This window comes from Conger conger, chromosome 6 (genome assembly GCF_963514075.1).
Source record: "Conger conger chromosome 6, fConCon1.1, whole genome shotgun sequence".
NCBI lineage: Eukaryota > Metazoa > Chordata > Actinopteri > Anguilliformes > Congridae > Conger > Conger conger.
Genome location: NC_083765.1, coordinates 22647908 through 22671127, shown reverse-complemented (window position 1 = coordinate 22671127; position 23220 = coordinate 22647908). Strand labels below are relative to the sequence as shown.

Below are 23220 nucleotides of genomic sequence, written 5' to 3'. Positions count from 1 at the left end.
GATAAGACAATACAAGACTAATACAAAATGAATAAACATAAAACATGGCGAGACAGACCTGAAACGTGACATTCGGAACCACCAGGACTCTTCCTAGAGCTGGCCGCCCGTCTAAACTGAGCAATCGGGGGAGAAGGGCCTTAGTCAGGGAGGTGACCAAGAACCTGATGGTCACTCTGTCAGAGCTCCAGCGTTCCTCTGTGGAGAGAGGAGAACCTTCCAGAAGGACAACCATCTCTGCAGCAATCCACCAATCAGGCCTGTATGGTAGAGTGGCCAGACGGAAGCCACTCCTTAGTAAAAGGCACATGGTAGCCCGCCTGGAGTTTGCCAGTCTGGTCTGATGAGACAAAGATTCAACTCTTTGGCGTGAATGCCATGCGTCATGTTTGGAGGAAACCAGGCACCGCTCATCACCTGGCCAATACCATCATGCTGTGGGGATGTTTTTCAGCGGCAGGAACTGGGAGACTAGTCAGGATTGAGGGAAAGATGAATGCAGACATCCTGGATGAAAACCTGCTCCAGAGCTCTCTTGATCTCAGCCTGGGGCGACGGTTCATCTTTCAGCAGGATAACGACCCTAAGCACACAGCCAAGATATCAAAGGAGTGGCTTCAGGACAACTCTGTGAATGTCCTTGAGTGGCCCAGCCAGAGCCCAGACTTGAATCCGATTGAACATCTCTGGAGAGATCTGAAAATGGCTGTGCACCGACGCTCCCCATCCAACATGATGGAGCTTGAGAGGTCCTGCAAAGAGGAATGGCCGAAACTGCCCAAAGATAGGTGTGCCAAGCTTGTGGCATCATATTCAAAAAGACTTGAAGCTGTAATTGCTGCCAAAGGTGCATCAACAAAATATTGAGCAAAGGCTGTGAATACTTATGTACATGTGATTTCTTAGTTTTTTATTTTTAATACATTTTTAATTTTTAATAAACTTCTTTCATGTTGTCATTATGTCGTTGTGTGTTGAATTTTGAGGAAAAAAATGAATGTATTCCATTTTGGAATAAGGCTGTAACATAACAAAATGTGGGAAAAGTGAAGCGCTGTGAATACTTTCCGGATGCACTGTACATTGGGGCTTGAACCACCAACCTTCCAGGTCCCAGTAAAGCACCTGAGCCACTAGACTATAGGCTGCCTCCTACCAGCATGAGCAGTGAATTGAGTGAACTCCTGCCTGACTGCTTAACAGGCAGGCTAGCCTAGCGGCAAGTGGGCTGACCTTCATCTGGAGAAATGACGCTGGGTCCCTAACGAAAAGAGAAAGAACTGCAAAGAGGAATGCCATTGGGCCCTTGAGCAAGACCCGTAACCCAAAAACCGCTCCAGGGGCTTTACCCCTGTTCTTTCCCTCTCACTCTCCCCACTCCCTGACTGTTCTCTTTCTCACAGAGCATCCTTAAAAAAGAGACACATTCTCATGGGACTTCCCCTTGGTTAAATAAAGGATTTAAAAAGTCTTTCAGAGGAGCAGTATGTCTTCAGTACTTAGACTCAACGATTTTCTGAGCAATTACAAGCCCGTCTCCTCACAGATCTCCTTACGGACCATTACCTTCTGCTTCCGGAAATTTTGCCAAAATATTAAGTTCCACTTTAATCAGATGAATTAGATATGAGTGTACAGAACTGAGAGAGGCTATGAGCTAGCATTAGCTTCAGCTGTTTATGCAAGGCTACTGTGGATTCATGGAATTTGTCAAGGAGGATAAGTTTCTCAGAGTGCATGGCATGCCTTTCAAAATTCTGGCTTCATTGTAATATTAATTCAGTGATTCACTCAGTCTGATACATTCTGTATGACTTTGGTCAAATCACTTAGAAATACACAAATCAAGCAAAGATAAGGAAAGAGACAGCTAAACTTTTAGGGATGTGTCAGATTTAAACTACAGAAAGGTTCCAGGTTTTTGTTATTGTTTAAAAGGAGAAATGGTTGTGGTAATTATGCTTCTGCTGCATCTCCAGTGCGAGGTATTTGTTTAGACAGTTGGTGTGTTCCAAGGGGAAATTCGGTTCTTAGTTTTGTATTATTTTTGTCTCAAGAGCAAAACTGTGTCTGATTAAAGGAATATATATATATATATATATATTGTGGCACCCCTGCTCCTGAATGTTGTGCCACGTGGGTGGAGAACCCTGGAGGGGCCCGTGCCGGTCAACCGCGCAGACGTCACGCATTGGGAGAGGTGTGCGAAGGGGTATATCTGCCTAGAGATGTGATGGGGAGATCAGCACCTTGGAGAGAGATCCCTCTACCTGCGGTCCAGGACCCCGGCCAGCGCACGTGAGTTAGCAGAGTGGAAAATCACTGACTCACCTGCAGCCTCTTTTCCTAATGAGCAGGGAATGGGATTTAAGGCGCGGTCGAGGCTGCAGCCAGGCTCAGTTGGTGCCATTCCTGAGCGTGTGAGAGTGTGGAAGGCAGGGAGAGGAAGGACCTGCAACGCCCAGCCATACTGAACCTGAGGAAGACCCCACCTTCACGGACGGCAACACCGAAGACCTGGAAACGGACGCCGGTCACGTGAGCCAGATAAATTACCTCCCTATTCACCCCCTGTCTTTGTGTTTCCCGCCAGCCCTGACGCGGCCGAAGAGGAGAGGAGGGAGGAAGCCCTGGAAAATACCCCGGTCTGGGAAGAATCTTCGTTTATTTTTTGCCTAAACGGCCCCTTTGATTTCTCCAGTTTTCCCCTACCCTTGCCCTGAGGGGGGGCGCTATCACCAATACCCCGAAAAAAAAAACACACAGAAAAAATAAAAAGAAGTATTTTTTCTGACATCTGCTATCTCCTGTGTTGGTTCCTAGCTCTGCCCACTCTCTGCACCTCAGGATTCACCCCGAGGCACCACATATGGTGGAGAATGCGGGCATACTGATGCCACGCTGTGGAAGCTGATCTGGGCCGAAGAACCAACACGGGTGAGAACGGAGAGTGAATGGAAGCCACACCCCCTGGGGAAGAGCGAAGAAGGAGACGATTGGCTGCCCCTACCCTCGCTGAGATGCAAGAAGCGGAAGCAGAGGAGGGCTCCCGAGGGATGATGGAAGCGGCCATCACGGAGCTGGCGAGGTCCCAGCGGGCCCTGCAGGAAGCGGTGGTCGAACTCTGCCGCCTATCCCCCCGTGACGGATCGAGACGAACCCCCCGAGAGGCGTTGACAAAGATGACAGCTGATGATGACGTTGAGGCGTACCTCCAGGTGTTTGAGCGCGCCGCTCAACGTGAAGAATGGCCGCCGGCAGCCTGGGCAGCCATACTAGCCCCCTTCTTGACGGGAGAGGCCCAACAGGCCTATCGAGATATGGACATGGCTGACGCCACCGACTACCTCAAGTTGAGGAGAGCCATCCTAGCCCAATATGGGTTCAGCCTACCTGCCCGAGCCCAGCGATACCACGAATGGGCCTATGACGCCTCCCAGCCTGCCCGGTCCCAAATCGCCGCCCTGACCCGCCTGACCAAGAGCTGGCTGGCCGAGGGAGAGGGGCCACCCCTGTTGGAGAGGGTGGTGTTGGACAGATGCACCCGCGCTCTGCCCCGGGAAGCCAAACGGGATATAGCCCAGGTGGGACCCACCTCCGTAGAACTGCTAGTGGGCCTCCTCGAAAACCATCAGGTCACTCAGAAGATGCTCCAACCTGAACGCACCAAAACCCCGCGCCGCCCAGTTAGGTGCCCAGCACAGGTGAAGCGCCCACCAGCCCGCCCTGACCAAAATCGGCGGGGCAGACCTGACGCAGGGAGACCACGGCCGGAGTGGAGATGCTATAACTGTGGAGAGGAGGGGCATCTAGCCAGGAACTGCCCCGGGAGGGAGGTGTCCAGGCCCACCGCCAGGGGTCCGAGCAGCCCTGCGCACCCCTGCCTGTACCTGACCACCTGCTGGGCGCACCAGAGTACGGAGGCCCCCAGGTTCCCGATACGAGTAGGGGGACAGGACACTGTAGCAGTGCTGGATTCGGGCAGCGCCATCACCTTGGTAAGACCAGAGTTTGCGGGAGAAAAGAGGGGTGAAGAGGTGGCCGTGGCGTGTATCCATGGGGACACCAGAGAATACCCCACGGTGTGGGTCAACCTAATCACACCACGGGGGACGCACGCGGTAAGAGCGGGGGTTGTGCCAAATTTACCCGTACCGGTACTAATGGGAAGAGACTGCCCTTTGTTCCAGACTTATTGGGAGGAGGGGCCCCGGCCTCTGAGGGAGACGAGGCCACGACGGCCCCGCCGGGCTGCCCGCCAGAACCCCCTACCAGTCTGGGCCGCGACGTCTGGGGACAGTGAAGGAGAGGCCCTGCCACCTGAGAGGAAACGCCAACCCAGCACCCCGGCCACCAGTGGAACCATCACTGCGTCCGAGAAAGAGCTTGGGGAGGCCCTGCCCCCGGAGAGAGATGTCCGTCTAGCCTTCTCGGAGGGCCCCCAAGAGGTGAGCGAGGAGGCCGAAGCACCCACACGGTTTGGCACTGCCCAACTACATGAGCCAAAGTTCGCTCAGGCTTGGAGAGATGCCCGAGACATTAACGGGGTACCACAAGGGCCGGTGAGTACACCATCGTATCCCTTCTTCAGGGTAAAACAAGACCTGCTCTACCGAGTCTGTAACCCACAGGGGGAGGAAGTGGAACAGCTGCTCGTCCCTCAACCGTTTGTGCCCCGAGTCCTCTACTTAGGTCATACTCACCTGCTGGGAGCCCATCTGGGGATGGAGAAGACCTACGAGAGGATCCTGGCAAGGTTCTACTGGCCCGGGGTGAAAAAGGCTGTGGAGGACTACTGCCGACACTGTGCCGTGTGCCAACTCCACAGCCCTAAGGTAACCCTTCGGAACCCACTAATACCCCTGCCAATAATTGATGTTCCCTTCAGGAGGATTGCGATGGACATCGTGGGGCCCTTACCGAAGTCCAGCCGGGGACATCGGTACATCCTCGTAATCCTGGATTATGCAACCCGCTACCCAGAAGCCGTCCCGCTCAGGACCGCGACCGGAAAGGCGGTTGCCAGGGAGTTGTTCCTGCTGTTTAGCAGGGTCGGAATAGCGGAGGAACTCCTGACCGACCAAGGATCGTGTTTCATGTCGGGGGTCCTAAAGGAGATGTGCCGGCTGCTACAAGTGACCCAACTACGAACCTCCGTCTACCACCCCCAAACCGACGGACTAGTGGAGAGGTTCAATCAGACCCTCAAAGCCATGCTGAGGAAAATGATTGAAACGGACGGTAAGGACTGGGACCAGCTCTTACCCTATCTTCTCTTCTCAGTCCGAGAGGTACCCCAGAGCACCACCGGCTTTGCCCCTTTTGAACTGCTATACGGTAGACGACCCCGTGGATTACTGGACCTGGCGAAGGAGGCTTGGGAACAGCAACCGTCCCGAACCCGCAGCCTGATCGAGCATGTGGAGCAGATGGACCGGCGGATGGCCCAGATCTGGCCCATGATGAGGGCCCACATGGAACGGGCACAACGGGAGCAAGCCAGGCTGTATAACCGGGGAGCCCAGGTGAGAGAATTCGCCCCAGGAGACAAGGTGATGATTCTAGTCCCCACCAGTGAATGTAAATTTCTGGCCCAATGGCATGGGCCGTATGAGGTCGTGGAACGCACAGGACCTGTGAACTACCGAGTGAGACAGCCGGGGCGACGACACCGCCTCCAAATCTACCACGTCAACCTGATGAAGAGGTGGCATGAGCCACCCCCAGCTCCGACCCCAGTCCTCTCTGCCCAGTGGCTGCCCCCACCGACCCCTGACGTGAGTATTGGAGAGCAACTGAGCTCCCGCCAGCAGCAAGCGCTACGTGAGCTGGTGAATCGAAGCCGGGACATCTTCTCGACTATGCCCGGCCGCACCCACCTAATCGCCCACGACATCAGCACTGAACCTGGGAAGACGGTAAGATTACGACCCTACCGAATCCCAGAAGCTCGCCGACACGCCATACAGGAGGAGGTGAAGAGAATGCTCGACCTCGGGGTTATTGAGGAAAGCCGCAGTGCCTGGTCCAGTCCCGTGGTGCTAGTCCCCAAGCCGGATGGAACCTGGCGGTTCTGTAATGACTTCCGCCGCCTGAACGACATCTCCCTGTGTGACGCGTACCCGATGCCGAGGGTGGACGAACTCATTGAGCGGCTGGGACCGGCCCGGTTCATCAGCACCCTGGACCTGACGAGGGGGTATTGGCAAGTTCCCCTAACACCCCGTGCCAGGGAGAAGACGGCCTTCGCGACCCCGACGGGCCTCTACCAGTACACCGTCCTTCCCTTTGGCGTGCATGGAGCCCCGGCCACGTTCCAGAGGTTGATGGACCAGGTGTTGCGGCCCCACCAGAGGTATGCGGCCGCCTACCTGGATGACATCGTCATCCACAGCACCGACTGGGACAGCCATGTCGACAAAGTCGAAGCGGTGCTGAGGTCCCTGAGGGAGGCCGGGCTGACGGCTAACCCAGCAAAGTGCCGGCTCGGATTTAAGGAAGCTGCCTATCTGGGCCACACGGTCGGGAGGGGGCGGGTGAAGCCCCAGTCGAACAAGGTCGACAGCATTGCCACCTGGCCCCAACCGGCTACAAAGAAACAGGTGAGAATGTTCCTGGGTCTGGTGGGTTACTATCGGCAGTTCATTCCGGAGTTTGCAGCACGAGCAGCCCCCCTACACGACCTCACCAAGAAGGAGCAGCCCAACCGGGTCCAATGGGACCCCCTCGCCGCTGTAGCCTTCCAGGACCTACGGGCCGCTCTAGGTGAGAAACCAGTCCTCATAACTCCCAACTTCCAGAAACCCTTCGTGCTGCAGACCGACGCATCGGAAGTGGGCCTGGGAGCGGTCCTGTCACAGATCCAGGACGGGGTGGAGCATCCAGTGACATACATCAGCAGAAAACTCCTCGGCCATGAAAGGAATTATGCCACGGTCGAGAAGGAATGCCTTGCCATCAGATGGGCGGTAGGTAAATTACGTTATTACCTACTCGACCGTGAGTTTCTGTTGGTGACCGATCATGCTCCCCTCAAATGGATGTACCTGAACCGAGACAGCAATGCCCGAGTAACCCGCTGGTTTTTAGAGTTGCAGCCTTACCGGTTCAAGGTGGAGCATCGCGCTGGGAAGCTGCACCAGAATGCTGATGCGCTATCCAGGAGGGAGGATGGCCTAGGGGCAGACGCTCCCGCCCGGGGCTTGGAGCTGAGGGGGGGGGTATGTGGCACCCCTGCTCCTGAATGTTGTGCCACGTGGGTGGAGAACCCTGGAGGGGCCCGTGCCGGTCAACCGCGCAGACGTCACGCATTGGGAGAGGTGTGCGAAGGGGTATATCTGCCTAGAGATGTGATGGGGAGATCAGCACCTTGGAGAGAGATCCCTCTACCTGCGGTCCAGGACCCCGGCCAGCGCACGTGAGTTAGCAGAGTGGAAAATCACTGACTCACCTGCAGCCTCTTTTCCTAATGAGCAGGGAATGGGATTTAAGGCGCGGTCGAGGCTGCAGCCAGGCTCAGTTGGTGCCATTCCTGAGCGTGTGAGAGTGTGGAAGGCAGGGAGAGGAAGGACCTGCAACGCCCAGCCATACTGAACCTGAGGAAGACCCCACCTTCACGGACGGCAACACCGAAGACCTGGAAACGGACGCCGGTCACGTGAGCCAGATAAATTACCTCCCTATTCACCCCGTCTTTGTGTTTCCCGCCAGCCCTGACGCGGCCGAAGAGGAGAGGAGGGAGGAAGCCCTGGAAAATACCCCGGTCTGGGAAGAATCTTCGTTTATTTTTTGCCTAAACGGCCCCTTTGATTTCTCCAGTTTTCCCCTACCCTTGCCCTGAGGGGGGGCGCTATCACCAATACCCCGAAAAAAAAAAACACACAGAAAAAATAAAAAGAAGTATTTTTTCTGACATCTGCTATCTCCTGTGTTGGTTCCTAGCTCTGCCCACTCTCTGCACCTCAGGATTCACCCCGAGGCACCACAATATATAGAATAATTGTGTGGAAAAAAGAGAATGGACAAATGTAACGCTCATTTTGTGAAGTACACCTTAAAATGAAACAGCCACTTCACATTATTTCATTTCTTCTCAGATTTTGAATAGTCGGCGAGTTGCTTGAAGGACACAAGAGATCATTGTCATTACAATAGATCTTGCTGAGCCTACATTGAGATTTCAGATCTGTCTCTCATATGAAAAACCAACACAGCTCAGACATTTGGATACAGTATTTCATGGTGCACATGGGTCTCATTTTCGTCAAAGAGGAATCAAGACTTTCCCTATGCACATGCAGAGATTACATTACATTACATTACATTATTGGCATTTGGCACACACTCTTATCTAGAGCGACGTACAGTTGATTAGACTAAGCAGGAGACAATCCTCCCCCGGAGCAATGCAGGGTTAAGGGCCTTGCTCATGGGCCCAACAGCTGTGCGGATCTTATTGTGGCTACATCGGGATTAGAACCGCCGACCTTGCGTGTCCCAGTCATTTACCTTAACCACTACGCTACATAATTAATAATAATAATAATAATAATAATAATAATAATTATTATTATTATTATTATTGTTATGTTTTTATGAAGCACATGTGCCCATCTGACCCCCCTGGGCACATCCCTGCTTGATACCCTATGACAAACGAAAACACGGCGCTACTGAGGGTGAAATGCCACACATGAGAAAACATCCGTCCTCTCACACAGCGCACTACGTAGGAAGACATCAAGAAGAACGATAGAGCTGATAACTCAGTTTGGTTTATCTCCCGTAATGAACACCATTAGGGTAAGGAAAGTCACAGCCACGCAGCCCGAACGCCTTCTGCTATAAACTGAATTTAAAGTGACTGTTACTTGGCTCGTTTTCGGCGATAGGTGAATGGCCGGAACAGCCGCGAACATCAATTCATAGCGCTTTTCAATTACCGTGGAAAGGCTGAAGTGGAATCGCTAATGGACTTCTGGCGGATTGCACAGCGTCAATCTGTTTACAGCGTGAGGATGCGTTTAGTCTTTTATTAATCAAATACGGTTTTCCCGAGAGGACGCTCTGGTATAGTTGTTCCGTTACGTCCCTGTGATAATGCATTTTCAGGGCCGTTTTCTGAACAATACACAAACGTTTGCGAAATGTCACTCCAGCTTGGCAGCGTCTTCTTCAGGTCCTTTGGTAGACCGTGCCATTATTTAAAACGCGGTCGTTTAACGGCAGAGAGACTTTATACGCCGCTGCCGATGCCAAAACGACAGCTCCGGACAGGGAAAAGATGAACGAGTCTAATTAGTGCCACGGGTGAGAGTGAAGATGGGATAAACCTTTTCGGTCTTTTTGTAAGCAGTCACTGCGATGCAATGTTGGAAGAACCCGTCTGATTTAAAATGGACAAAAGAGCAGGAAATAGTTATATACTCCATTTAAGGTGACTTCAAGGCATCTGTGCTCATTATTCACAGCTGGGGCTTATCATTCGACATTACCACCTCTTCCCAGTTAATGAAAAATATGATTTCAGTGAAAGCTTGTCGTATCTGAGCGAGCCTAAAAATCAGTACCAGACAAATTACATCATGCACTAAGAATGCCTGAAATGCCAATTGGCTACTGATGTTTCCTGTTTTAAAGGAGTAACATGGTGGTTGGTCACACTTTCTAGGTCGTTATATGCAATTTGCACAAGAGGACATTGAAGAAATGCAATGCAAGTATTAAATATGTCCATTCTTTTGGTTTGGAGAAGCAAGTATTTCAAATTAATTGTCCTATTTTCAACTGGTTGAGAATGTTCTCCTAATAGTACATCACACCAGGATAACCACTCCCATTATCCCTCCCCCATAACTTTAGTTTGCCCTGCTGGCCTACAGGAAAGTGGGAGCACGTCATCGCTAATTGACAGTTCTAATTACAACACCCAGACAGTTTGGATGAACGTTTATAGTGGGAAATTTAGGCTTGAAAAAATACATTTAAATGGCTGAATAAAAAAATTATGCATATTTGTTTTATTGTTACCTGAAGACAACTGTCAAGCGTCACATTCAACCACCATGTTTCTCCTTTAAGAAAATCCAATGGCACTGTTAGTTTGAGGGTGAGCTTATTGACATGAGATAATACTTTTTTCTTCTTCTTATATTATTACAAATACTCTTTTTCTATTCCAAGAAGGGGATGGGTCCTTTTTCAGTACACATTAGGCCTCCACTTTGAAGATCTATAGTTAACATTCCTGCTCAGGTTAAAATTGATTCGATCAACAGTAAATCCTCTTAGCCATTTAAATAATGGAGTGGAGAATCTTGATGAATCTGGCCATCTTGACTGAAACATCCTTTGAGCCCCCCCCCCCCCCCCCCCCACACACACACACACACATTCATTGGTATTGGGGTTTATTCCACTTGAGCTGTCACTCAGAGGACAGGATTGTAAACCCTTCAAGCACATTCTAATGCTGATCAATCACAATCACTACTGGTAATTTAATTCTATTTAATTGAATAAATATTTCAGTAAAACTACTTTTCAAAGATATGTAAAATCCAAACTATCTCCAGGATTTCTCTGTGAGGATGGCTGCACTGTGGATAAGACACTAAAGACTTCATATGGCCGTAGCCTTAATGAATCATTTCACATTAAAATAGAGTGTAAAGCTGAAGCCAGATGGAAAGGAAATACAAAAAGGCATCATGTGAAAATCACACCAGGTTCCTGCTGAAAGCAGGGAATGATATGTCCTGAAACAGTCGCTCAGACAACAGGAAGGAAAGTCAAAATTAGATGGGAAAGACTCACCCGTCTGAATCTGGAGCCAAAGCATAGGAAAGAAACACGAACACGCAATTACTAAATGGAAAAAATATAATAAGACAGAACTTGCCAAGCACAAAGCTGGAGAGAGAGCAACCAAAATAACATTTGTAAATGAGAATATGAACAGAATTTTTGAAAAAAGAAGAAGGTGGAAAACACACACAGCTCAATTTCACGTCAGAGCAGACTCAGCAATGTATAGAATCCTGCTTCTGCTTAACTTCCTGGCTGAAGTAAAATCAGTGGCTTCTCTGTAGCATGGCCTCAAACATAAGGCCTGTGTTAATCACCACACATGCTCAGAAAAAATGCTTCTTTGGCTTGTCTCCGTGGAGGAACTCTTGTTAGTTATTTATGGAACCCTCTGTCTTAGGTCTGGAGTGTGAAAGCTCCCAGACAAAGAGCCAATCTGTCCCACAAAGAACCATTGAACCTGATAGGGTTCTTCTGTGGAATTACAGGGTTACTTTTGGAGCCATTTTCTTCTGAGAGTAGAAGCTCAATGCCTGCTTGAAATGTTCATGTCACATACATTTATTAAAGCCCCTTGGACCAATCAGCACAGCCATACAATGCTACAGACCAACAACATGGCCGATCATGGGCTACCTTCTATTCGGCTTTACTCCAGTAGGTTCTGCTTAGCAACAGCAGCATTCTGAGCTGTATGTGCTTATGGTACAGTGTAGAATTAGGGGGGTTTCGGCTTGAATGGAGGGGAGGCTGCACTTTCGATTTTAAGAAGACAGAGGAGAGAATTAGGGCCGGGAAATATTGGTAATGATGTGTGCTCCATCGTCCACAATCAGAATAGAGCGCCCTTCCTCTGACCCCTTAAGTACACCATCAAGCACTTTGAGCTATTTGTTTCCTTGAAGGAAAGGTGTTCTACAAATACATATTATTATTATGATTATCACAATTATTATTATTACTAGTACTACTCTTATTATTGGTATTATTATTATTATTATTATTATTATTATTATTATTATTATTATTACTATTATTATTATTATTATTATTATTACAAGTACTAGTATTATTGGTATTATTATTGGTATGATTATGACTATGATGATGATTATTATGATTATTATTATTCTTATTGTCATACTTTTAGAGCATACAGCACAAAGTGCTTTACAGGGGTGAAAACAAATACCATAAAAATAGACATAGTGCCACAAGACAATAAAATACTTAAGATGAAATAAAAATATTAAATATCAATACATTTATAAAACCATAATTACATAATTTCATAAAGATTATTGTTAATGTGTTTGTGGCTTTGATTTGATGGGTAGTGGAAGGGGGCGTGTCCCTTTCTCTCTTCCAGTAATTCAGAGATTGGTTCTGGGAAGAGGGTGAAATGTCAATCATTGATCTTGAGAGGTGAGTCTCAGGGTGAACGGGGTCAGGTAGGGTGCAGAGTCAGAGAAATGGCACCCTAGGGAGGGTGTGTGTGTGTGTGTTGGGGGGGGGCTCAGGAAGGGGTGGGTAGTCCTGCTTTGCATGGGGTGGGGGGGAGAACTGAGAGAGAGCCGAAGCAGTTGGTCAGGGATTTTTTTTTTCATTCTGGGGCTTATGTGTGTGCCTGTGTGTAGATGAAATGGTAAATGGTAAATGGGTGGCATTTATATAGCGCCTTTATCCAAAGCGCTGTACAATTGATGCTTCTCATTCACCCATTCATACACACACTCTCACACCAACAGCAATTGGCTGCCATGTAAGGCACCGACCAGCTCGTCAGGAGCATTTGGGGGTTAGGTGTCTTGCTCAGGGACATTTCGACACAGCCCAGGTGGGGGATCGAACCGGCAACCCTCCGACTGCCAGACGACTGCTCTTACTGCCTGAGCCATGAGCTGCCGCTCAACTGTCGTAGAGCAATGCCGATGCTCTAGCCAAAAAAATGGGACCTGAGTGATCTGAAGAACTGGCGTCCAGTGACCTTGCTCTGCTTGGACTTTAAAATATTCTTGAAGAGCTTGGAAAATAGTGAGTGAGGAGGTTGTACGCCAGACGGCATGCTTCGTGAAGGTAGCTGGTGGGCTGTGTAGGCCAGTGCAGGTGGAGCAGGGCATTCGGCAGGGCTGTTTTCTGTCATGTCCTTTGAGCCATTGCTGGCCTCAATATAAAGCAGAGAGCAAGGCATTGTGGGGCGGAAGATGGGGTTTAAAGCCCCAGTAGTCGTCTCTGCCTATGCAGACGATGTATCCGTGTTGGTAAGGAATGGCGGGGATATCCAGGCTTTAGTTACCAGTCTGCAGGAGTACGAGAGGGCCTCCTCAGCCAAGGTGAACTGGAGCAAGAGTGGAACACTGCTGTGGGGGACATGGCAGGAGTCAGCAGTACCACGGCTGGTTGGTAGTATCAGATTGGCTGTTCTTAACCCACCTGATGGCCTTCTGAGGGAGATACAGAGACAGCTGTGCAGTGCTGTATCTCCATGTACAAGTGGAGGATCAGAGGGTGATGGGCTTCAGACTGCAGGTGGTGTAGAGACTGCTGTTCCAGACAAACATCTGCTGGGGGGAGCCGGCACTGGCTTTGTTATGGAGAGCTGGTGGTTTGGGGCTAGACTGTCAGCCTCCATTTTATGGTGAAGCATTGAAGGCCTGGCGTCTGCTCCGGCAGAGTCACGAGGCGGGTGTGGAGCCAGGGCCGTGGGTGTGGGAGGTGCCCATCTTCCACAACCCACTGACACAGCTGAATGCATCCGCTCAGAGCACACAAGGAGCTATTTTGTGAGGGAGGAAATCGTGACCGTAGGCCATCTGAGACAGCCAGGGGATGCAGGCTGAAAGACACCTCAGCAGCTGTCTGACTGAGGTGAGATCTCTGAGACTCCTGGAGCGATGGAGGGATGAGGTGCTGGGTTCACTACCGGACGCAACACTAGAGGTTTTTAATGAACCACGAGCCTCTGCTTTACCCCCCTCATTCATCATGGTGGAGACAGAGAGCTGGCAGGAGGAGGAAGAGAAGCTGCTGTTTTTTGCCACTTGGTAAAAATTTATGTTAAAGAACACCAGTGGCATTGTTAGCTATGCGGTTGCAAAGTGTAGCCATGCAGTTGCAAAGTGTAGCTGGTTAACACCTGTCTTGGCTTTGCTTGATGTGCTCTGTGGGAAGTTGGGGGTTTGTTTTTCAATAGGTCTGTATATACTGCGGCCAATTTATTTATCCAGGGCAAAGGAAAAAGGTTTCCTGCTTAATTTTCTGTTTGGACAGGCTACGTTGGCAATATGGCTCACAAGAAGGAATAAAATACAGGGCTGTGGGCCTCTCATGTTTAGGGGTTTGGTCTCTGCGCGCCTTAGAGCTGAGTGGGAATATTATAGATTTCTGAATGGTTCCCATGGTGTGTGTGGGAGGTGCGTGTTGGTTAGTGTAAAACCCAACGCTAACCCAACGACGGAATTTAGCGAGGGCTGAAGGTATCAGCGTGCTCGTCCTTCTGGTGTTGCTGAAAGAATACTAATAGGGTTAAAAAGTAGTGGCCCCTATGCAGACAGTCTAGATCAGCCAATAAACAAACCACGATACAAAGGCAGTAGTACCACTCTGCCTTCCGCTCTTTACTGGTCCGGGGCTGACCCAGAATCTCCACAATAGGGCCAATAGATTCACCTTCGTTTATCTGACTCCATTTTAGAATAATAATTTAGATTAGTTATCCACATTAGTGGATGTCGTATTTATAATTTTGACTTGATCGCTATAGGAATCCTGTACTGAGAAGAACTCGCTGAACAATCCTCTGCTGGTACCACCGCATGTCACATCGCGCGTAATGTGCACGTCTCACGAACTGACTAGCTATCTGTAGTCATTACAGAGGTCGCAGGAATAGCTACTCTCGGGTATATCTGTTTACAGCCTAGGGACCCAAGCAGACCAACATAGCTACGGCTGTGCTCGACATGAATGAACTACCAAGCGGAGGCGAGGGATTTACCAACATAGGTCTACGGGTGCTATACGCCGTGATACAGTAAGTGGAAATAATCATCCTCCCTAGACCAGTTCGAGGGGGTAAACCACGCATTCCCTGTGTAACATTAAGTGTCAGTAAGCGAAACCAAACAGATCAAGTTTTAACAATTTTATTTTACCAGGCAGGTTACATACACGTAATTGCATACTAGTTCCAAATAAAAACATTACAATGCAAACCAAATTACGGAGTCTTAAACGTCATACCTGGTAATAAAAGCTACATACGGGAGTCTGGCTACAGACACCCTGTACGTAGAAACTACGTGCACGGAGTGCACGGGAGGCTGATTGCATTCTCCCAGATTGCTTAGTTTGCTGTCCTTAAATCCAAACTCTGGCCTTTGATGTTAACCTTAGAAATGAGTCACCCATCTGTAATTTGGAGCCACGCCTCCCCAGGAAGAGCAGGGGGGTTGAGGCACATGGCTTTCACTGGGGCAGAGCTCCACACAGCTTCTCCTGGTTGGTTATGATGTACAGGGTTTGCTGTTGCAGAAATAAAATCATTGCACCAGTCGCACTGAAACAATCAGAATAATACCAAACATGAATATTATCTAAACTGACTTTGTCATGAAACATCCAATGCTGTACACATCATTTAGTGACTGAGTCAAGAGGGAGAGTAATAAAGGGTTCAGGAGAAGGTCGGGCCTGGCAGGCAGGATTCCCTCCCAACCTCTCGGTGCCGTAAACAAAGTTGCTCTGTCGTTTACTCTGTCGCAATGAGTTTTAAGGTGCTGTCGTTTACTCTGTCGTAATGAGTTTTAACAGCCGGAGGCCTGAATAAACAATCAGATAACAGAGGGGGTTGCTTTGGAATGCCTTGATTACCCGTCCTGCGTTCTGGAGAGTACAGAGTGATGAGTTGAATCCTAGGTTTTGAAACCCGGGTGCGGTTGCACAGTCAGTCGGCCTTACATTAGGAGGATTGGTGGGATATATATTTTTTAACATGTAGGTGCGATGGGTAGATTTCTTTGTAAGCCAAATATTCATTAAAGGACGTAAAAGTGAAAAATATCTCTTTTTCTCTCTCTCTACCTCTCTCTCTCTCCACACGCTCTCTGCCGTAGAGAATATGATCTGATCCGGCCTTTGCTCATCACCCAGAGCTCATTCACCCTCTTCTAGCACTTCCTGATTTCTGGGGCTGGCTACAGAGGAGCCCATAAGTCACCTACAGCCCTCTTCCAGGTCAGGCTGCTATGGTGTAATGTACAGTAGCCTGACGGTGGTCCCAGAGTGGGGAAGCACATGTGATGTCATTTCCTGTACTTTGTTATGTTCCTGTGTTCTGTGTGTTAGTGTATCATTGTTTAGTATTATTTATTCTTGTAATTTATTATTTTTCATATTTCATGTCTGGTTCTGTTTATTTTCATTAGTCTTTGCACTCGTCCTCCCCTGTTATGTCTGTGTCTGAATGTTTTCCAGTCGAGTCACTCCCCTGTCTGCGTGCCCCACTATTCGGGTGGTTACGGTAGTTTTCGGGGTTCAACATTTTTTCTAAACTCGCGATTCTTACTTCCTGCTTTTTCTTGATAGTTAAATGTTGTAAAGCACTATTCTTACTAACCACTACTAATCTAGGTTTTGTACAGTACTAATCCGATTAATACACTTACTGTCTGTCTACTGACTAACAATCACTTTTATTGGGTAGTTTAGAAATATTCACGTTACTAACTCACTAACGCATCTCTTAGCATTTCTGCGCTGTTCTATAACTCCGCCTTCCTATGCTATCCCTTATTACTCGTTTGTTTCAGCGAAGTGTTTGCACCTGTCTCTTAACTATCACTACGTCTTCAGTCTATGCATTGTCTACTCTCTAGTCCAGAGCCGTTTGTATTACATGTGTGTCTTTGTGATTCCAGTCCGCGTTTTTGTTTCCCCCTCGTTATTGTCCCATTACCCTTTCATGTGTCTCACCTGATGTTTATTTGTTAGACCGCCCTCACTCCCATGCCCCGCTTAGTTTGTCTCATTCCCCTATGTATTTATACCTGTCCTTTTCAGTTGTACACGGCTAGTTCGCCTTGTCCTGTTTCTGTTCCCGAGCCCTTGATTCCTTCCCCAAGTTCTAGCCTCCTTGTTTCCTTGCCCTTGCCCTTGCCCTTGCCCTTGCCCTTGCCCTTGCCCTTGCCCTTGCCCGTGGTTATCTGCTTATCTGGTTTTCCTGTTTTGACCCCTGCCTGCTTCCCTGGACTATTCTTTGTGTTTTGTGGAATTCTGTACCTCTGCCTGTTTGGACTGACCCCCTGGATTTTGACCTTGGCTTGTTTTGTGACTACGCTCTGTCTGCCCCATCACCTGTGAGTAAACTTGCCATTTTCCACACCCCTGTGTCTGCTTCTGGTTCCTCTGTCCTCCCCGCCGTAACAGTACTTGCTGCTATATAAGGTTCTACGTTCCAGATGTCTCCGAAACTCGTAATTCCGATTTAGTTAGTTTGTAATTAAACTAACTAAGAAAGCTAGGTATCATTTCTCAGCTCCAAAAAACAGTTAACTCCAATATACATTTATATATATCATATATATTTTTACTGTTCCCAATGACAGCGTATGTTAAAATGAAGACTGCCTCTTGCCAGCCTTTCATTTTCCTAATGGTTGCTTCAGTAACCACTGGAACACTCCAAGCTCGTAACTCTGACCTCCCAAGTCATCAATTACGAGTTTCTGAGATACTCTGTGGAATGCAGCACTATAATGTGGACGTTTTATAGGCCAGGGATACTCAAAGATACTGCATTCTCAGTCAACCACCCTGGGTAAATAAAGGTATATTAAAATAATAATTGCCTCTTTACCTAAGCTGACAGTGTGGTGAGTATTTGTGCATGTATGTACTGATTTAAACACTAAAATGGCTGCCATGTATCACCCAGGTATCTCCTGCCCTTCACAAGGACGTGCTCAGCCAACTGCAATTATTATCAGTTTTGCTCGAGGTCCTGCAGCTTCCCTCCCTCGTCTCACAGGGCCTGGGAGAGCCAAAATGGCTGTTTACAATCTGACATCTCGCACATTTCAGTCATAACAAGATACTACACAGTGGAAACCAAATGAACCAAAATGGCTGTTTACGATCTGACATCTTGCACATTTCAGTCATAACAAGATACTACACAGTGGAAACCAAATGAACCAAAATGGCTGTTTACAATCTGACATCTTGCACATTTCAGTCATAACAAGATACTACACAGTGGAAACCAAATGAACCAAAATGGCAGTTTACAATCTGAAAGCTCACACATATTACGCGTAACAAGATACTTCACAGTGGAAATGAGACTTGGAGGTTTGAAGCAGCACAAGGTGACACATCACCAATCGCACCCCTGCATATTAGTGCACAATTATCAGAGAATAACATGCAAGACTGGTCTGTCATCTAAACTGCTGCCAAACGTACAGAACTGAGACTTTGATCTTTTTGAGAGGATTATGAGAAAGGCACACAGCAGGAATCCCAGTTTTGCAGCCTGTCATTCTGATGATTTGAAAAACACATCATCATTTTAATTTACATTTTTGTCAAAGATATGTTAGTTCATATTATGATTAATGACACTCAGGAGCTCATAAGTGTTTTTAGCCCAGCCGTGTTCAGTCTACACGTCTCTCATGTCTTAAATTGGGTCAGGTGGGAGCACAAGGGTTGGTGGCTGGTTAGACTGCATCCAAGTACCTTTTTCAAAGTGTTTATACATTTTTTTTCAGTGATGTGTGCCAGTGCTAGCATTCATTGCTGAAATTGCCTGTCGTTTTGGGAGAATGCTCTCCTCTGAAAGCATATAACATCAAGCTGATGTCCTTCTTACTCCTCCATCTACCAGCACGGATGAGACCCTTTTATTTCATTTTATTTTATTTATATTATATTGTTTTGTCTTTGCTTTGTTTGTATTCACTATTATTTTAACATTAATTTTATCTCTAGTTGCACTTCTATCCTTCTTGCTGTAAAGTTCTCTATAAATATATTTAAAAAAATTATTATTATGACTAGATGAGACGGTACATCACAGGACATGACACGATGTGACAGGAAATGACACGATGTGAGAGAATATGACAGGATGTGACAGGATGAATTGTGTGTGTGCATGTTAGTCTGTGTGTATGTGTGTCTGTGTGTGTGTGTGTGAGTCTGTGTGTGCATGTGTGTGTGAGTCTGTGTGTGCGTGTGTGTATGTGTGCGTTTGTGTGTGTGTGAGTCTGTGTATGTGTGTGTGTGTATGTGTGTGTTTGTGAGTCTGTGTGTGCATGTGTGTGTATGTGTGTGCGCTTGTGTGAGTCTGTGAGTCTGTGTGTACGTGTGTACGTGTGTGTATGTGTGTGTGTGTGTATGTGTGTGTTTGTGAGTCTGTGTGTGCGTGTGTGTGTATGTGTGTGCGCTTGTGTGAGTCTGTATGTACGTGTGTGTGCATGTGTGTATGTGTGTGTTTGTGTTTATGTGTCGGGTGGGGGGATGGTGTGTTAAAATCACAAGTAAAACATTTGAAAAGCCCCTTAGGCTCTGTGAATGTTGAATCTAAAACAATTAGGTCATTGACCCAGGTCTGTCCTCTTTACACTCCTAGAGCCTGGCAGGGCCGGAGCAGTTGAGAACATGGAAGGAGGGAATTCTGGGGAATCAACAGTGACCCTATGAGCTGTTCATGAGAGGTTAGAGGTCAGTCTTTCAAAAAAAGGGAAACCTGCCATCATTAACCCAGAGGACTCACCCTATTCATCAAAAGGTCCCATGCCACATTTAAAAAGGGGAGCAATGCTAACACTGAAGCCCTGTTAAACATCCTAAAAAACCTGGCTCTATAGTTTGTAACAGTTTGTGACCGGTTATTTCACCTTTAACACAATATAATACTGTCAGAGTTCTCAGAAGACAATCTCAAAGGGCTAGCAGCGGGTAATCTACTGTGGCGGTTGACCTCTGTCACCTACAGCGTGGCAGACACTTTGCCCAGGGCAATAGAAAGTTCCTACAAACCTGCTTTCTGCACATTCAGCAGTATATTTAATAATGGGCAGGGTACCCCCAGCATGCACAGAGAGGCCATTTAAAAAAATTCAATTTCTTTAAAATCTCAATTAAAATTAAAACTAGTGAATACAATGCTATATACATAGGCTTGATGGAGTCAACAACACTTCATTACCCATAATTCTTGACTCTAAGAAGACCCAACATACCACATTATACCACTGCCACAAAGCACCAAACTAATGAGCTATAAAAACGCTTTAGCTGAAAGACATCACTAGAAATGAACATAATTGTTTTGTAACATAAATAGACTGTGATAAATAGTACACTCAGTGACCACTTTATTAGGTAGACCTGTACTAGAAATTTGCATGAATTTTCACTCGCAGATTGCAATATCTTATCAAAACACGTTTCGCAAAAATACTTCACTTGTGAATCGCAAATAAAACTGCGACGACTACAGACCTCTCACACAACCAATTTTCTCTGATAGTGCAGATAGGCTGCAGAAACAGGCTCCAGAAATAATTGTATTTATCTGCAGCCTAAAATGGTAAGCTTTTAATATTTTGTTTTCATTTAAGGATATTTTTCCCTGTTTCTCGAAATTTGGTTGCCAATTGTACACTATCCATACCAGTTATGCATTCAGAAACAGGACAGTTACATTTTGAGAAGCTGTGTCTGTTCTAGTGATGATATTTTCAGCGTTATCGGTTCAAACTGCCAATTGGAAAATAGCTTTTTGCACAGAAAAAGGGAAAAAGTAAACCAGCAATTGTCACATAATACTGTATGCCACGTGTCATATAAAAACATTGATAAATTGCAATAAGCTGTTTATAGCATTGTAATAAGCTGATTATAGCATGCCAATAGCAACAGTTACTGTACTGATATTTTTACTGGGCACTTAGAGAGAACATGGTGCTGTAGCTCTTTGATTTGCAATGTCATGGTGATGTATTTCAGTGGAGACCAGCTGACAGGATTGTTTAAATAAGTCATGTCTTCTTTTGGTACCTGTGGTATCCTTGTCTTTGTAGAGAGGCGCAGGAGGTGGGTCGAGGTCAATAAAGTTTTCAGTGAATCAATAAGCCTTTGCTGGGATTCCACTCTTCTTTGCTCGAACCAATGCATTATGAATGCAGAGAAGATTAGAGTGTGTGTGAGCTTGTGTGTGTGTGTGAGGGGGTTACTAATTGACTAAAATGTAACATGTAAATGAAAATGAAGATTTGTTATGAAGATTTGCCCCCCTCTCCATTACATTACATTACATTTAGCATATTTTTTTAAATGTAATGTAATGTGCGTAATGTACAACGAACAAAAACAATGCATATCAAGGTCATAATACAAACAACCAAACAGGTGAGATAAGGTACAGTTCATATAAGATTGGTTGCAAGGCCATGAACATAAGTTCAGTACACAAGGTAGATGGGCCAAGTCTGTAACTACCATACTGATACATCTACAACTTCAGGAACTACAGTACTGAGACAAATACAAATTAAAGTTTGATTAAGTTGCAAGGGGCTAAAGATAGAGACAGGTGAAAAAGAAGTGACAATAGATCCACATCCTCCTCACAGTGAGAGAGTGAGAGGGAGGGAAAGAGACGTAGTGTGACAGAACGAGTGAGAAAAGTAAAGCAGACACTGCAGGGTTGGCGGTTAACCTCCCTCCCTCTGGGAAACTCCCAGACACCCCAGGACGGGAGCCAATTAAACAATCCCGGGAGGAGGAAACTGGTGGATTGACGAGCAACAGCAATATGAACTTTACAGATCGGATGTGGCTTTTATTCAATCGTGTCTAAGTGCTGATTTCACATTCCGGCAACAGAAACATCTGCTGTGTGAGGATTAGTCATGTGTTCTAATTACCTACTGTAATCATGTCTACAAATGATGAGAGATGTAATATAAATGTTTATATAGTTTACAAAACCGAAGCGAACAGCAGAAATAAAGAAAATATAGAGAGCCATTAAGCCTGAAATGGGCAATTAGCAATGCTGATGCATCAACCTGGATTCAATTAACATTTGTCCTCCAGCTCAACCTCAAATTGAACTGACTTGAATACCAATACAAAAGGTCGCTTTCTTATTTCTTCAAACAGAATTTAAACATTGAAACAATGGTTGGATCTGCTAAAAAACTACCAAAAACGAACCCCAACCCCACCCACCACCACAATTCTAACCACAATTTGGATGGCTTCATTTGGCGGATAGCTAAAGTAACAGACCATGATGCAGGCATCAGTTTGTTACAGTTGCACACTGAGGACAGGGGTTCGATTCTCGGTCCTGCAAAAGCCAAGATTTGCTGGCTTTCGTGGAGCGGCATAATTGACTCACTGCACCAAAGGAAGGACCCCTCCCACTAGGATCACTGCGCACAATAGCGCCTCGGAATCCTGGTTACGGGCGAGACGATACGAAGAAGGAGGGTCCTTCTCAGAATTGCTAGATCCATCCGGGCCACCGAGGGACGGGGTCGTTGATGGTGTATCAATCCATTTTAACTGTATCACTGTTTTTGTACAATGTTCATTGTTGTTATCTTGACTTTTTTTTATTCTATGTATACTTTCATATGCAAAGTGCTTTGTGTGAAATATAATAAAAAGCTATTAAAAAGGTTAAAAAGCTATTATTAGTCATTATTATAGTAGGATAATCTTAGCAGGACACCTAGTATTAACTGGTGTTCGGCTAATAAAAGCCTATGGAGATCAACCAGCTGGAGTGCAAAGATTCAAGTCTCTTTTGAAATGATTAAAAGGACAATTATTCAGAGAGGGTCTTAAGAATCCCAGAATAAAGTATTCGTCTTTGACATTTTGGACTCAATGACTGTTTTAGGGAGATATGAAAAGTTAATGCTCCACACTCGGAATGTTGGTTGTGTTATCTCCATAAACATCAGCCTATAAAAATAAAAAATTCTCCAAGAAATGAAGAACATGTTGAAGAAGACCACAAATTACATACTGAAAGATAAATGATGTCCCTAATTATGAACACAGAGTCCTTCATTAATTCAATCATTCATTGGTTCATGTTAAGTTCTTAGTGAATTCATAGTAATGGTTGACCTATTTTTAGTTTTGTTCATAATTTGGCCAGAGTACAACTAATGTCCTTCCCAGAAAATACAGGCACCCTGCTTTGAAGTCAGACAGGAGGTCAAGATGCAAAGTTTGAATGTTTTTAGCTGTCAAAGGCAGTAACAATTTCAAGGCAACTCAATTTGAAACACTTCTGCTGAAGAGTGTCTGCCCTCCAGGCAAGCCAATCCGCAGTTCCACAATACAAGCAAATCAGTCCTCGTCTCTTAGCAGTGTATTCTCCTC

At 46.6% G+C, this 23220-nt stretch overlaps 1 protein-coding gene across 1 annotated transcript; it reads left to right on the top strand.

Moving 5' to 3' along the window:
* The first annotated feature begins 2095 nt into the window (after window positions 1–2095).
* On the top strand, window positions 2096–7872 carry LOC133131506 (uncharacterized). Its single transcript, XM_061246887.1, has 3 exons — window positions 2096–2298; window positions 2594–7417; window positions 7711–7872. Exons 2-3 carry the CDS (start codon window positions 2955–2957, stop codon window positions 7838–7840), a joined length of 4593 nt encoding a protein of 1530 aa, XP_061102871.1. The 5' UTR covers window positions 2096–2298; window positions 2594–2954; the 3' UTR covers window positions 7841–7872.
* Window positions 7873–23220: the final 15348 nt, after the last annotated feature.